The sequence below is a fragment of the Brachyistius frenatus genome, unplaced genomic scaffold (assembly GCF_029030835.1).
Source record: "Brachyistius frenatus isolate BFR_SWC_R1_liver_20210118 unplaced genomic scaffold, ASM2903083v1 Contig_5, whole genome shotgun sequence".
Taxonomy (NCBI): Eukaryota; Metazoa; Chordata; class Actinopteri; family Embiotocidae; genus Brachyistius; species Brachyistius frenatus.
Window position 1 is genome coordinate 7,359,080 of NW_027210604.1, and position 15,458 is coordinate 7,374,537.

Sequence of the window (15,458 nt, forward strand, 5' to 3'; positions counted from 1 at the left end):
CAGCGTTGACATTTCTGAGATATTGAATGAACTGAATGATGATTGACAGCCAACAACAAGGAGGAGCTACAAAATATCAGCAATTAGAAAACTTCTTACGACTCAGCATTTTCTCGCCTCTGGGTCATTCCAGCGTTTCTCTGCTTGAACATCCCACCCAGTCCCGTTATTCAGGTGTGCTGTCCCAGGTACTGAATGTGTCCTGCAGAATTCACAGGTAGGCTATAGGCTTTATAGGGTTCCCGAGCACTCTGAGGCACTGAATGAAACTCATTTACCTGCTCATCACAGAAAGAGCTGGAACTGCTGATCGGTGTTTGTTAAAAGGGTCTCATCCACCGTCCCTCCTCTTTTATGATATGCAATTTTTTGTATTTTTCACCTAATATCTGGCCATCTTTTCTTTATTTAATCTATTGATTTTTTTTTTTGTTATTCCCTCGGCATTGACTTCCTCACTGATAATCTCCTATATAGCCTTTTATTCTTAGTATCTTTATAGGCTATTTATTCATTTTAATGGGATCAGAATTCCTTTTGCTTTTGCGGTCATTCTGTTAGAACGGCTGGAATCACTTTAACACACGCAAATACCTCATTTAAACAGAGCGATTTGCACCTGATATCAAAGACGCAATTACCTTTAGTAAATCACCTGCAAAATGGGTGCAAACTTTTGGAATAAACACGCAATTTAATACCCTTTATTTGAGATCTTAGTAAATCAGGCCCATAGAGCGGCTGTAGGAAAGGATCACATCACTTTGGTTGCTTCTGTTTGACAGGACACAGCTTTGCTCTCGACAATCAAGGACACTAATATTCAAGCAGTTAAAGCCCTACAAAATAATCTCCAGTGCAGTGAATCATTAGCCGTGTGGAGGGTTCAGTTTAACCAAAAACGTATGGTCCATTTTGTCTGGTAATTGTGAGATCTATAAACTGACATGACTTTAAATGGCATTTTTGCCTGACCAACAAACCTGAAAATGTTCACGTTTAAAGGAGCTGAACACAGTTTCGGATATTTTTCAAACACTACTTGAGCAATGAATCAATGATCATAATGGTTGCTGATGAATCCTTTAAACTCTAATAGATTGACAGTAAATGCTCAAGAAGGTCCATCATTTAAATAATTAAGTAAAACAAGATTTAGCACAAATTGTATAGTGAAGCAGACATTGACAAAACATAGAAGCTACACGCTATGACCGAAACGCATTAAGACCTTAACTTCTAAGAGGCTCTTCAAACAATCAGACAGCATCAAGGATCAAAACAGGAGTGTTGCTAATTCCATCTCTGTTTTAGGAAATCAATTGTTACTTCTCCTCCTGCCCAGTCTGCCTTGTAGGCTTTGTTTGAGTTTTATTTTGTCTGCGGTCACAGGAGTTAAGGCTTTGAATGAAAGAAAACTTTCAAGACAACAAAATAGTAATTCCTAGGCCACAGAGAAGCAGTGGCGCGGAGCCGGCAGTATTGACCTGATTTGTCTCCAATATGAAGACGGATGTAATGGTTATGTACTTTATTCCATGAGAGGGGAGGATTATGGAGTGCAGAGATATTTCAGCTGTGTCTTTGAGGCAATGACGCCATTTAAATCTCTCATTAACTCTGGCAGAGATTTATCACCATTTGAATGAGCAATGCTAAATGATCTCTGGGATTATGCTTAGCTAAATCAACCACTAACAAGAGAGGAACAGCATCTATATTGAGTGTCTGAGCTAGCCGTCTTTCCTCCTGCATCCCTTTCCTCTGCCTCCTCGCCATTTTTCTTATTTTTCCTCTTTTTTCCTCAGCGTTGCGCTTGATTTTTCCTATTTATGTTTCATCTGGTTAAATCCTGCCACCGCTGCTTAATTACGGTTGATTGTCTGCATGTGGGTGTGTTCGCCTGTGGCCTTTTGTGCACGTGTGCATGTGTGTGTGTGTGTGTGTGTGTGTGTGTGTGTGTGTGTGTGTGTGTGTGTGTGTGTGTGTGCGCGCGCGTGTGCATGTGTGTGCACCTGAAGTATGTGTTTCATTGCGACTAAACGTTTTCTTTATGCAAGTGAGTCTGCGAGTGTGTTACGAGTAATCAATTTGCAAGTGTTTATGTGCCTCACCCTGCAGAAGGTCAGAGATTTAGGTGGCAATTTAGCAGGAAGTCACAGTTGTGTTCCGTGCAGAGCAGACAGACATTTACACACCTACCTATATAATGGTCTGCACTTCGCAGTAGATCCCTGTCATCCCCATCATCCTTTTTTTAGCTACAGTCTCACTTTCACTCCCACATCGCTGCACTGTGCCTCTCTCCTCCTTTCATGTTTTAGGAGCTCCTCATTCCCTTTAAGCATGATATCGACCGTTCCTCCCCTCTCCGGCTCCCTTCCTTTCCCTCTGCCCCCCTTTCCTTTCCCCCACTCTGCTACCTTCTCCTTGTGTTTGCCAGAATGAGTGGCAGGTGTCTCCTCCAGATGCAAAGTTGTTGTTGGGAGGTAGTTGTGACGAAGGCCTGACAAGCAGCGTGTGTGCTTGTGCCATTTTTTTTTGTTCCCCCCCCCCCCTTGCATGTGTGCTTTTGTGTTGAGGAATGAGGGCGAAAAAGAGACAGAGGACGGAGACAGCTCTTGTAATCGAATCCTCGCTGTGCTTGATGAAGCTTTCTGTAAATATCTAACCAGGGAAGCTAAGATGAGAATTTAGACACACAACAACAACAAAAAAACTGCGGGGAAGGGACGCAGAGACACAGAGAGCAAAAGAGAGAGGGTTTTTTTGGATTAAAAAGTCATCACTTGTAGAAACAGTCAATTACTGGGAAGAAGTCAAGGTCACGCGTGCACACTACCCCAGAGGATAAAAGGACATCGTCGATGATGATCTAGTCAAGCTGCAACTTGTAAAGCAAAACACCGTGGACAATCTTCCCGCTCCTGAAAGGCTGGAATAACATGACACTGCATTGTTTTGCATTATAGACAACAGGAGGTCAAGCTAGCATTAACTGCCTCTTTTTCATGGGTCCAGATGTGATGACGGCAAATAAGCAAACTTAAAAGTAAAATAATTGGGTTAGTTTAGCAACTTTAGCATTCTGATACACTTTAGCTAAAGGGCAAGTTAAGTGTTCAATCACAATCACGGAGGGGAAAGCTAACAGCTAACAACATCAGCACCACAGCTGGTTAACACCCATGTCGGGGGTCTTTATAAATAAAAAAGAAGAAGAACAAATGAACAAATAACTCAAATTTGTGTTTTGGTTTTTGGGGTTTTCTTTTATGAAAAAACTTCATAACAAATACCAAGGTTAAATATGCTGATTTGAGAAAAATAAATACCAGCGTGACTTTCAGACACCAGTTGGGAGAAGGCCAATTTTCCTAGTTAACATGACGATGCCCCCTTACCCTTACACAATGCAGGTCCGTGAAGAATTGTTTTCCCTGATTTGGTGTGGAATAACTTGACTCGCCTGCACAGAGCCGTGACCTTTGACCTCAACCCTTTCCAGCACCCTCAGATTTATTGGAAACATGACTGCGAACCAGATGAGCTCACCCAACATCAGCGTTCAACCTCTCTAATACAAATCCCTGCAGCCAGACTCAAATATTCTTATGAAAAGCTTTCCCAGAAACGTGGAGACTGTTATGGCAGCAGATTATTTTTTGAAGTATTTTTTGGAGCACTTTAAGCCTTTATTACAGACGATGCAGAGACAACAGGAACGAAGGGAGAGAAGGATGCAACAAAGGTTTGGATAGAATCAAACTGCACACCCTGTCAATCACGGTCGGCATCTGAACCCCTGAACTACAGGGAACTTCACTACTGCAAATCTATGCCTGTGATTTTGGGACAACAAGAGCCCCAATTGTATGGTATGTAGGTGTAACGTTCGGCTGTCCACATATTTATGTACCATAAGTATGTAGTGACTGTGACTATATTTTATTCAAATCAGATGAGCAGTAGAGAAACTAGTCCTTTCATTTGATTGCTTCCTTTTTGGCTTGTCCCAAGTAATCGAATTTGGAAATGATTTAGCAGAAGCAAATATGAGACAATTACGCTGCAGCCCACACAGTGCTTTCAATCTGTCTTTAACACAGAACCTGTCTGACAAAAATCACTAAAGATATTTCAGTCTTAAGAAGGTGTTAGGTATCAAATGAGCTTTAAAACATCACACTCCATGCCGAGAGATTCGCACCAGGCACGAATCACTTTAATAGAAACTAACCCCGGTTCATTTTCCTATTTGACTGCAGCACATGGGGAAACGTGTCTTAAAGAATTACAGATGAAACAGATTTTGATGTACTTTGACGCTCCTTACTGGGAGCTGTTACAGGTTTGAGGGTTGGCTTAATGCCAGCTCGATGCCTTGGCTAATTGCAGATTTGCAATTAGTTGCCTGTTTATGTATTCTAGCATGAGCGCTGTGGAGCTCAAGGCAGTTGAATAACTACAGTAGCAAATCGCCTTGCTGGAAGTGCTGACTTCGAGTTACGATGTCTGAAAACATGTTTTGAAAACAAGGCATCAAGAATTTGTTGTTGATGCAGGATTGGAGATTTTCGAATGATGATGAAAATGTGACTAACTTATGCATGATCTAAATGTTTGAATTGAAAACCTTTTTCCTTCATGCCAACTCGCTATCAAATGCAGGATAACTCTGTAAGTGAATAAAGATAATTCCATGTTTTACAAGGCAAATGATAAATAAATAATATGTCTGAACGACTGAATGCTGGTGGGAGATGTGCTGCCCCCAGTGTCAGAGCCATATGGCAGTCGGCAGCTTTTCTATCTAATATCATGAGCTCCATCTTTCAATCTCTAAACTTCAAACGCCCACAATTAATCTGCAAGCAGAGATGAACACAAATCAGCTTGCATATTCCTCAAATGGGAAACACATGCACAAAATAATGGAACGATGTAACAGCAGAAAGATAGAGGATATACTTGAAAAGAACGTAAAGGGCAAAGAGGAGGAAGAAGGAAGTCAGATATGAAGCAATGATAAAAATACAAAAGGGGAAAAAGAATTAAAGACTGCAGGGGTAAACAAAAGGCAACGAGGGAGCAAAAGCAATTGGAAATGCAAACTTACGCTTGAGGCACTATCACAAGTAGGTGTCAAGCAGACTGGTCTGAAGGCAATCTGTATGGGGAAAAAAAAAAAGGACCAGTGTGGAAACCCTATTGGTGAGTTTAACGCTGTGAACGTACTCAAACAGCTGAGATCACAATTGTGATTTCTGACTCAGCTGAGTTTGGAAACCTTTCTAGGAGCATGAGCGTCCTTTCCCAAAACATAAAGACCTGAAGCTACCCAGTGAAGAGCTGAATGTCCCTGCCATGTCAATTTTACTACAGCCTGATCAATACAGGATTTTTGGGGCTCATGCCGATAAATCAGCAATAGGCCAAACAGTAATAAATAAGTTGTGCTTTGATTTGTACCATAAAATCATGAGCTCACGTAACAGTAAGAAAAATTAAAAAAAAGACGAACTTCTACAGTTCAATCGGATGTCGCTAAGTGATGCTCAATAAGAGCCGAGGACATAAACTCACAGATACATAAAGAAATGCAGATATATACATAAATATATATATTTTTTTAAAAATATAAACTACCCACACACAACGTAGTAAAATGGCAGCTTTATACCTAATTAACAGGTACAGCAGGTGGAGCAGAGCAGAGCAGCGCGTGGAGATAAAGTTGTGGAGGAAGGAAAGTGTAAACGTTCTGGAGAACGGAGGCAAGGCAACACGAGGAAAGGGCAACACAGACGGACAGATAAAGCAAAGGAGCAGAGAAAAGGGGAAAAGAACAGAGATAAAATCGTTATGATACCCCGCGAGGCTGAATACCCACAGTATATTACAGCTTGTAACAATAACATTTGACCCATCAAGCCTACAGGCAGACTGTGTGTGAAAAAAAAAAATCTGTGTGAGACAGATGAAGGAAAAGGATTAGGAAAGAGAGAGAAAAGGGAATCTAGAGACGTCGACTACTGCACATGTGCAAAGAGCTCTTCAGCATACGCATCAATAATAAATGGGAATTGACCAGTTGAATATTTATTAGTCAACCCTCCTGCAGTGTGTCTACGAATACAAAAGGACATCACATGGCCAAATTAAAAGAACTTGAAGCTGAAAGGAAATGTTTACAAAATGAGGCTTCATTTGATTTTCATTTGATGAAACAGTGAACATTTTAGTATTTCACCTGATATGACACACCGTCACAAGTTGATGTAGAAGAAGACAGAGAATATATTAATCATAGTGCTGCCAGTGTTGCTAAACGGCCAGGATGACCGTTTACTTACAGTAGCAGCTTGTTGATGATTCAAGTTTCTACATTGGGTGCTTATTAATCTAATTTTAATTTAATGCCATTTTTGATAGTAGATAGTGCTGAATCAATTCAGTTGGAGCCAAAAGGGTCGGTACCCAGCCTTTATTATAACAACTCAGTATTTATCTCGACTCTTAGTGACAATAAGAACATGCTGACATGTAATCATTCCCATTTTCACCACCTAACATTTGTTAATTAGCCCTATAGTTAAATAATTTGAGGTTCTTATGAATGAAGATATGAACGAATGACATTAATTTGAAATATTTACCTTATGGTGGTGCTACATGAAAAGTCAGTGATTACAATTCGTCTTGTGACTGCTGTCTATTCTGTAGCTGGACAGACATTTCATTGAGGAAAAACGGAAAATGAAACCTCGCAGTGGTGCTGGAGGAAAGGTTAGGGGATAACCAAAGTCAGATGGGTTTGTGCTCTGGAGACCATGAACATATATACAAAATTTCATGTCAATATATGCGATAAGGGTTGACATATTTCAGTCTTGACCATAGCCCATAGAGTTGTGCTTCTGTTTATGTTAAATATATAATTGATAGTCATTCCTTTAACATATTCCAAGACACGTTTAACCGTTTTAAATATAAATCATAAAAATGGTTTTCTGACATTTCATAAATGTATAATCAATTATGTATTGTCAGTCACTTTTAGGATGATAAAAACATGCAAAAATTCACAAATTATTAAATAGTGCTTGCTTAAACGTCCATATTTATAAATAGTCATTAAATCAAACAATATTAAAGTATTGCACAGCATTGAGTTGTTGGTACAGGACACGAGAAAAGATGTGCTGCCAGGATCATAGATGCTCTTTTTTTATGGTTGTTGTTGTTGTTTGTTCATAAATAGGTCAGAGATGTCGAATACGACAGATGATGCTCGCTCTAAAGCCTCTGCCTCATAAAATGTCACATATACTGACAAACATCCCACATAAATATTAGGTTACCTATGTGTTCATGGTTACGACAGTGCACCGAGCTGTACAGACACATTCAGAGCACACAGGATAAAACTCCTCTGTCCACTGCTGACAGTTCAGAACATGTTGTTCTTTACAGAGCAGCGGTGTCCCGCTCAAACTGACATCTGTCTGTAACATCTGTCATATGTCACTGACACACACACACACACACACACACACACACACACACACACACACACACACACACACACACACACACACACACACACACACACACACACACACACACACACACACACACACACACACACACGTACACGTCTTTCTATCATAGCAAGGACACCTTACCTTAACCGTGACAACTAAATGCCTAACCTCTAAAGTTAACCTGAAGTTGAGGTTAACCTTAAACCAAGTCTTCACCTTCAAACAGCCCTTTGAAGTTGTGAGAACTGCTCAAAATTCGCAATGCAGAAATATCCTCACCAAACTAAAAAAAACAAAAACGTGGTCACACAAGGATAGAAAGGCGCACGCACACACACACACACACACACACACACACACACACACACACACACACACACACACACACACACACACACACACACACACACACACACACACAGGGTTGGACACATGGTGTTCATATCATATTGTATGTATCTCTCTCTCTCTCTCTCTCTCTCTCTCTCTCTGTTCGGAAGTTACTCCCTGGATCAGCAAGTCTTCACTCTCATCTCTCTCTCCTTTACCCCATTTTTTTTTCCCCTCTCCAGCCTTACGACACATCAAACACTGAAATGATCCAAGGTTGGGAAAAAAAAAAAAGAAGAAAAGTCAAATAAATAAATAAATACGAGTGAGATGAGGGGAATGTGAAAACAAAAAGTAATATCCACTTCACAAGCGTGCTGCTGCAGATGAGTCCTGCTTCATCCTCCACCTCCTCCCTTTCCATATATCCCCCTTTCTTGGTTTCCCTTATTGTGGGAATGTATTACAGGTGGGCTGCGTGTTCACTTGTAAGCAGGAGAAACATCGATTTTCTGTCGCCTTCAGAGGATAACCAAAAAATATAAAACTGTGCATGATAGGATACTGTGTGTGTGTGTGTGTGTGTGTGTGTGTGTGTGTGTGTGTGTGTGTGTGTGTGTGTGTGTGTGTGTGTGTGTGTGTGTGTGTGTGTGTGTGTGTGTGTGTGTGTGTGTGTGTGTGTGTGTGTGCGTGCGTGCGTGTGTACGTGCGTGCGTGCCTGTGTGTGCGCCTGGTACTATCAAGATTGGTGCAAAGAACATAAAAATAAAAATGTATGTACCTCTCTGACAGTCCTACAACTGCACAATAAAAGACAGCGAACACACAAAGTGTTTGTACACCTGAGCAGCATTGTTATGTGCTCTGTGTGTGCTGCTGAGGGGGCCTCGTGGTATTAAGGATTTTCAAGGTTTTTGCAAAACATGAAAAAATGGTCCCCAGAGTTTAGATGTGGGGTTTTGAAAGAGTTTAAGATAAGGATAACTGTGAAGGGTAGGAAAGGTAACAGGTAAACACTTCGGCAATGATTGAAAATCATGTAGGAATAATGGGCTCAAGAAACAATATATGAATGTTTGAGGGTGTGTGTGTGTGTGTGTGTGTGTGTGTGTGTGTGTGTGTGTGTGTGTGTGTGTGTGTGTGTGTGGGTGTGGGTGAGTGTCTGTGAGCGAGAGAGAGATTTGTCGGCGTTGTAATTTGTCTGCACTGAACCATGCCTATTGTTGTCCTTGTAAACTGAGCAGTGAGTGTTTCATTCAAGATGCGTCTGATAACAGGGTCTCTGCTGTATGAATTCAATTAATTCTGCTTGTCTTTCTCTCCCGCTCTCTTGGTTTGTTCCTCCTCCGTGCTCCCAGGTTACGGTGGGGTGGAGTTACTGTTGGTGCTGTGGGGCCTGGACCTGTCTCAGCCGTGCCCTCGCCACTGCATCTGCTACACTTCGCCTAGCACCGTTTCCTGCCAGGCCCACAACTTCCATGCCGTGCCCGAGGGCATCCCTGCTCAGAGCGAGCGCGTCTTCTTGCAGAACAACAAGATCCAGCGGCTACTTCGCGGCCACTTCTCGCCCACCACCACCATGTTGTGGCTTTACTCCAACAACATCTCCTACATACAGCCGTCCACCTTCCACGGCTTCGACCGCCTGGAGGAGCTCGACCTTGGGGACAACAAGCACCTGAAGGCCGTCGCTTCGGACACCTTCCTGGGCCTGGGTCGGCTTCACGCCCTGCACCTATACCACTGTGGCCTGATCAGCCTGCCTCCGGGGATCTTTGCGGGGCTAAATAATCTCCAGTATCTCTACTTACAGGTGCATGAATAATAGCTGCCTTTGAGCTCAACTGTACATTGCATCTGCAGCCACAATCGCATTATGGTGTAATCTATCCATCAGCCTGGTTCAGCACTTACTGCCTATGAATTGGAGTCTGATCAAATGCTGGCTTTATTCCTTAGTGTAGTAAAAAAAATACCACAAACCTTCCATCGCACTAAGGTAACTCGCAGTTCAGGTTCTGTGCTTAAGCCCTGCAGGAAAATTGAAAACCAGGCTTGAGTATATGATTTCAATAATTATATGGTGGGTTTATGAAGAGAAAAGCTTCTGTCGTCTCCTATTAATATTATTGATATAAGAAATCAATTGGTATTGACACAGAGAGTAGGGTATAGGCTAAATCTCGACATGTTTGACAGCATTCTTGCATCATTGGTTACCGTTTGATGCACTAGTTAATCAAACATATGGACACTCAGAGAGTAGATCACACACAATTATTGGATACTGCGAACTCCACCCACTTCCACCCCTTCACTCACACACCGTTTTTAAAGTCCTCGGCACTGTGCCTCAGCAGAGAAAATCAGTTCTGACCCTTGTGGACACTGCTTACCACATTCAATAGCCTCTGGCAGCTGCACGAATCACAGATTATCAACCTGCAGTAGTTCAGCCATTTCCTGCTCCCTGTGTTTAACTTTCTGAATGCATTCTGTGAAGGACAGCAAACCAATTATTTGTGTTCATTTTGTGATGTTATTGGTATCTTGTGTGATGCTGGAACTGACCTGAAAGCCACGCAAGGGCACACTAATGCTGAAAATCTAAATTTCAATGGTGATAAGGATGTTTTTCCGCATCAAATGACTTTAAATTGGAAATGTTCAATTCACTCCATCCCATTTCAAGCTTCTCTTTTTTACCTTTCTTCTTTCCATGGCAGGACAACCAGTTAGAGTTCCTAGAGGATGATCTGTTCATCGATCTACTGAACCTCAGTCATCTCTTCCTGCATGGAAATCGACTATGGAGTCTTCGCCAGAACACTTTCCGAGGTCTGGGGGTCTTAGACCGGCTCCTTCTCCACCAGAACCGAATCCAGTGGGTTGATCGTCAGGCTTTCCACGACCTGCGGCGTCTCACCACTCTGTACCTGTTTAATAACTCCCTGACTGAGCTTTCCGGTGCCAGCCTGACTCTGCTGCCAGCCCTGGAGTACCTGCGACTCAACGACAACCCCTGGGAGTGTGACTGCAAGGCTCTATCACTTTGGGATTGGCTGCGGAGGTTCAGGGGCTCCACCTCTGATCTGATGTGTGGATCACCGCCAGAGCTAGCGGGAAAGGACCTGAAAATGCTGAAGAAAGAGGAGCTGCCCAGTTGCCTGTCAGACGAGGATCATGCACGTGGCGCCCCAGGTGGGGAGATGGAGCACGGCGAATCTTTAAACCACCTGAATCGTCACAGAAACCATCACAACCATCATCAGCGGCCGTACTTGCCCCACGGGGACCAGTACAGCTTGCCTTCACCCTCACCCCTGCCACGGCCGCCTAAGGGAAGCCGCAGAAACTGTACCCGCCGGGGCCGCAAGGCAAAAGGGGGGCTCAATGAGGTGCAGGTACTGAGGGAGGGGGATGAGAAAGACTATACAGCTGATGGCAAATATGACCTGTCTGCAAATGGAAGGAGGAAGAACAAGTGCATCCCCAGAACTTCTGTCGGTCCACCAAGTGGGGTCCAGAGAGCTAATAATAAAGCAGGGTCTCATCTTGCAGATTACATTTCCTGTTTCTCGTCAGCTCTGCTGCTGTCGCTTTATTTTGTGATCCTTCGCTGAGACAGGAAATGGACACTTTCGTGCTGGTGATGCAACCTTATGATTCGTTCTCCTGAACCACTCTACTCTGGCTCTTCAAATGAGGCATGTGTTCATAACTGTGTGTATATGACTGTGTACAAAGAACAATATTGAGTGTCCCTGCGCTATTGATGCAGGAATCTTTATGAGTCATAATCAATACATCGAAGTCAGGGAAAACAATTGAGCCCATTGCTTTGATGATGTCACCAAGGAAAACAACAGGAAAACTTTACTTTTGTCTCTGTGGCATCGATTGCTTCACTGAGTTTATGTACTTGTAAAAACTGTACAGCCACATAAAATAACAAACCAATAATTCATTCAACTACAAAGGAGAAGAGCACACAATAGAAATCAAAACAAATGAAGGTGTGGCCTCTATGTTCAGACCTTCTGACACAATGGTGCTCTCAGTGCAACCTCCATCTGTCAGTCACGCTGAGACAAAGAGAGAGTCATTTATAACTGTCACTGTTCACTCAGAAGCACCATCAAGACTCAAAATACCACAAGCACAAATGGCACCAAAATGAGTTGTTGTTCAGATTTGTATCAGTAATAGCTTTAATCACTATATACGAGTGGTTTTACTTTACGTCTCACGGCAGATTTAGTGCACCCTTATCCTCGTTTTTTGGTCTAAATTATACAAATACCATTGAAATTGTGACACACTCTTTAACTGTCAATTCTTCAAACTAGTCCTGTTGAAACTGATCATCTGTCTTTGCATCCCGACTGAAAAGCCATTCATAACTCATCCGAAGAGCCCACTGGTCACGGTCAGCGTAAATCAGTGAGAGTGAGTAAGGGGACGAGTGAAGATTTCTGTGTCACTGTTTGTACGAGTGTATGTCCACTTCAAAAATAAAATAAAAAAAAACATTTAAAAAAACAACAACACTAAAGCCATGCGGGTAGAATGAAGCTGGACAGCAAGAGTGCCTAATGGGAGCCGGTTCCCAGTAAGGACAAACCATGGCGGCGAGAGACGGTTTCCTTCACTCTTCGACCTCAATGGCTACAAAACAGAGGCCTCAATGAGCCTGAAAGGTCGATCTGTGCAGGCCTGATGAAAAGCTGATGCCCCGACCTGACCAACAAAACTTCTGATTCCCAGAAACTGATATGCACTTTCCTCTGTAAAGCTGTGGAGGCTATACATCTTTCAGACAGAAGATTAAATCCGAATAGTCACAGGAAGGCTACGAAAGCTGGAGAAAAATACAGTTATTTTTCTGCAATCAGACAAGGAGTACTGATGATCACCACAAATCACAATATATCTCCCATAAGCATCCCATCGATTCGCTGAATCAGTGATCACCAGAGGCCAAAAGGACTGGAAAACTACTGAACTGTCTTCTGCGGCATGTTTAGTGCGCCCCAACGCGGATGGACTCAACGATCGGCAAGCCCTGATTGAGTTGGATTTTAATGCTGCTATTTCTGAGGGGAGAGAATCCCGTAGCCCTTTTGGAGGCTCCGGGCTCCTTTTCAGGAAATAACAAGGACAAGGAGGACTGTGGGACATGCATCCTTTATAAACTGGAGAGGTTCAAGCACAGACACCCCTAACAGAGCCCGATCAATCACCTTCACAGCCTTCCTGTCCCCACTGCAAACTCCTAACCCCTGTTAGTCCAGGGCTTTCAAATCACAGAGCGCAGCACCACAGATACTGTCCAGGCTTCTATTTAGACCTGAAGTATTTCAGAGTCACACGCCCCAAGTCTCAAGTGCTGAATTGCAACAGGGAAAACCTGTACAGATACACACGGGCCATCCGGGTACCTTAACTAGCCAGTCTTTATTTCTTAAAGCATTACAAAGATATGAATTCTATTTTAAAAGGAGCTACCGTTGTATGCAAAAGATGACCTACAGCTTAAAAGCTAAAATTATGACATGCTGACAAGAAGCACAAAAGCATTTTGAGTTTGGATTGCTGGCAACCTAAAAAAAATACCAGATGGGGGTCCAAGAGCAGGGGCCACATTTGTACCCTGGTTGTGTGTATTTCCTGCCGAGTCCCGCCTTTTTGTGTCATATCTATCTCGGTGTCGGGGGACATACAGACAGAAGCTTGCCACCGGTGTCATTCTCCTGACGTAGGATTAGAGAGCCCTACTGGTGAACTTGTTTGTGCTGCTGTGAACCCAGAGGTGATGTAAATTGTGTCTGTTTATTCCTGTGAGGATGACTTTTGTAAAAAAAAAAAAAAAGAAAAAAAAGAAAGAAAAGAAAAGAACAGAAAAAGAAGTGGAGAACCTGACTCTCTATTGTGTCTCAATAGTTCCCTTAAAAAATATAAACAGGGAGCAAAAGGCTGGAACTTTATTATTATTATTATTTTTTTTTTTAAATATGATTATTGTCTTTCTTTTTCTTTCCGTCTTTTGTTTTGTTTTGCTGAGACATTCATGATCAACCATACACTGCACTGTCCCCCCTCCTGCTCCTCCTCCTCCTGTTTCTACCTCAATTCATCCCACTGTTTTTCCCTTCTCTTCTCCTCGCACCTCTCAACTCCTTCCTCCCTCCCAGTCTGTCTCTTCTTCCTCTCCTTCCTGCTCCTTCCCCTTCATACCCCCCCCAACACACACACACACACACACACACACACACACACACACACACACACACACACACACACACACACACACACACACACACACACACACACACACACACACACACACACACACACACACACACACACACACACACACTTCCATATTCTTTTCGTCTCCTCTCTTCCTTTGTGCAACCCAAATGTTTTGTATGTGGTTATCAAACAATGCCAGACTCAAAAGCTGTTTATAAATAACATTAAACAGAAAGTGTCCTCGAATGGCTGAGGTGGCCTGTGTTTGTTTGCCTCCCTTTTGTTGGCGCATATGCACATCTGTATGTGTGGCTAATAGACATACCTGTACAATGAACCCAGAGGCTGAATGATAAGGCAGTGAAAAGGAAGTGAAAATGGTAAAAAACAAAAATAATAATAATAATAAAAAAAAACCTAATGGAATAACACACACTCATCTGCTGCTGGGAGAGGAACACACCCACATTTAACCAGGATATATTTTGGCCTCTTTCATGTCCCAGTTTCACTCATACACTCGGCAGCCTCGTATAAAATATGCATCAGAGCGACCGTAAGCGCACACGCTGCATGCACAAACTCACAAATACACAGACCTGTCGAGCTGGATTAGCTGCGAGGTTGCGAGGGAGGTGTCTTGTGTCAGGTCAAGGTGAGGTCACAAAGAGCACTACAGCGGTGCGCCACGTCTACTTTGACTGTTTGCGCAGCGTTTATGTTCACGCACGCGTGTTCGCGTTCGGTGCCGAACGGCTCTACGCCTGTGCGTGCACCGTATGTGCGTGTGCACCGGTGTGCCAAGTACGCCCACCGTCACGGCAGATCTAGCCTGACAGCCTGCGAGGGCACGGGGAGAGGTGTGCCTCTGAGAGACAGTATCACTAGTCTGTTTGTAAAACAAAGCTGACAATTGGGAGAGAGAGAGAGAGAAAGAGGGAGCGAGAGCATAGCGCAAGGACTTAAAGGCGGGAGGGGGGAGGAGGAGAGAGGAGAGATATCTGCGAAAGAAATCCATGAAGTAAGTATCAGTGCCAAACAGACCAGCAGCCAGGGGAGAGGACGTGGGCATAATACGGGTGGCTGCAGCATCAGCACCGGGTCGCGCACGGTCAATCGATGCTTGTGCCGGGGATGCAGGTTACATGTGTTCCTCCATGTAGAGGCACGAAGCACGATGCAGACGAGTGTTTAAATTAGAGCGCAGAGCCTCTGTGTCAGCGAGTTCAGGGAGATTTATTAAATATGAATCCGTTTCTAAAACAGAAGGCACATTAATTATGAAAGTACTTAAAATAAAAGGTATATGAGAAGAATAGCAAATGA

At 43.1% G+C, this 15,458-nt stretch overlaps 1 protein-coding gene across 1 annotated transcript in view; it reads left to right on the forward strand.

The window, feature by feature from the left end:
* Window positions 1-14,378, forward strand: part of LOC138633643 (reticulon-4 receptor-like 1) — an 85,304-nt gene extending 70,926 nt beyond the window's left edge. The window contains exons 2-3 of the mRNA XM_069720007.1: window positions 9,236-9,690; window positions 10,604-14,378. Of these exons, the coding sequence (XP_069576108.1) occupies window positions 9,236-9,690; window positions 10,604-11,500 (1,352 nt within the window). The 3' untranslated portion in view covers window positions 11,501-14,378. The remainder of the gene's footprint in view (window positions 1-9,235; window positions 9,691-10,603) is intronic.
* The last annotated feature ends 1,080 nt before the right edge of the window (window positions 14,379-15,458 follow it).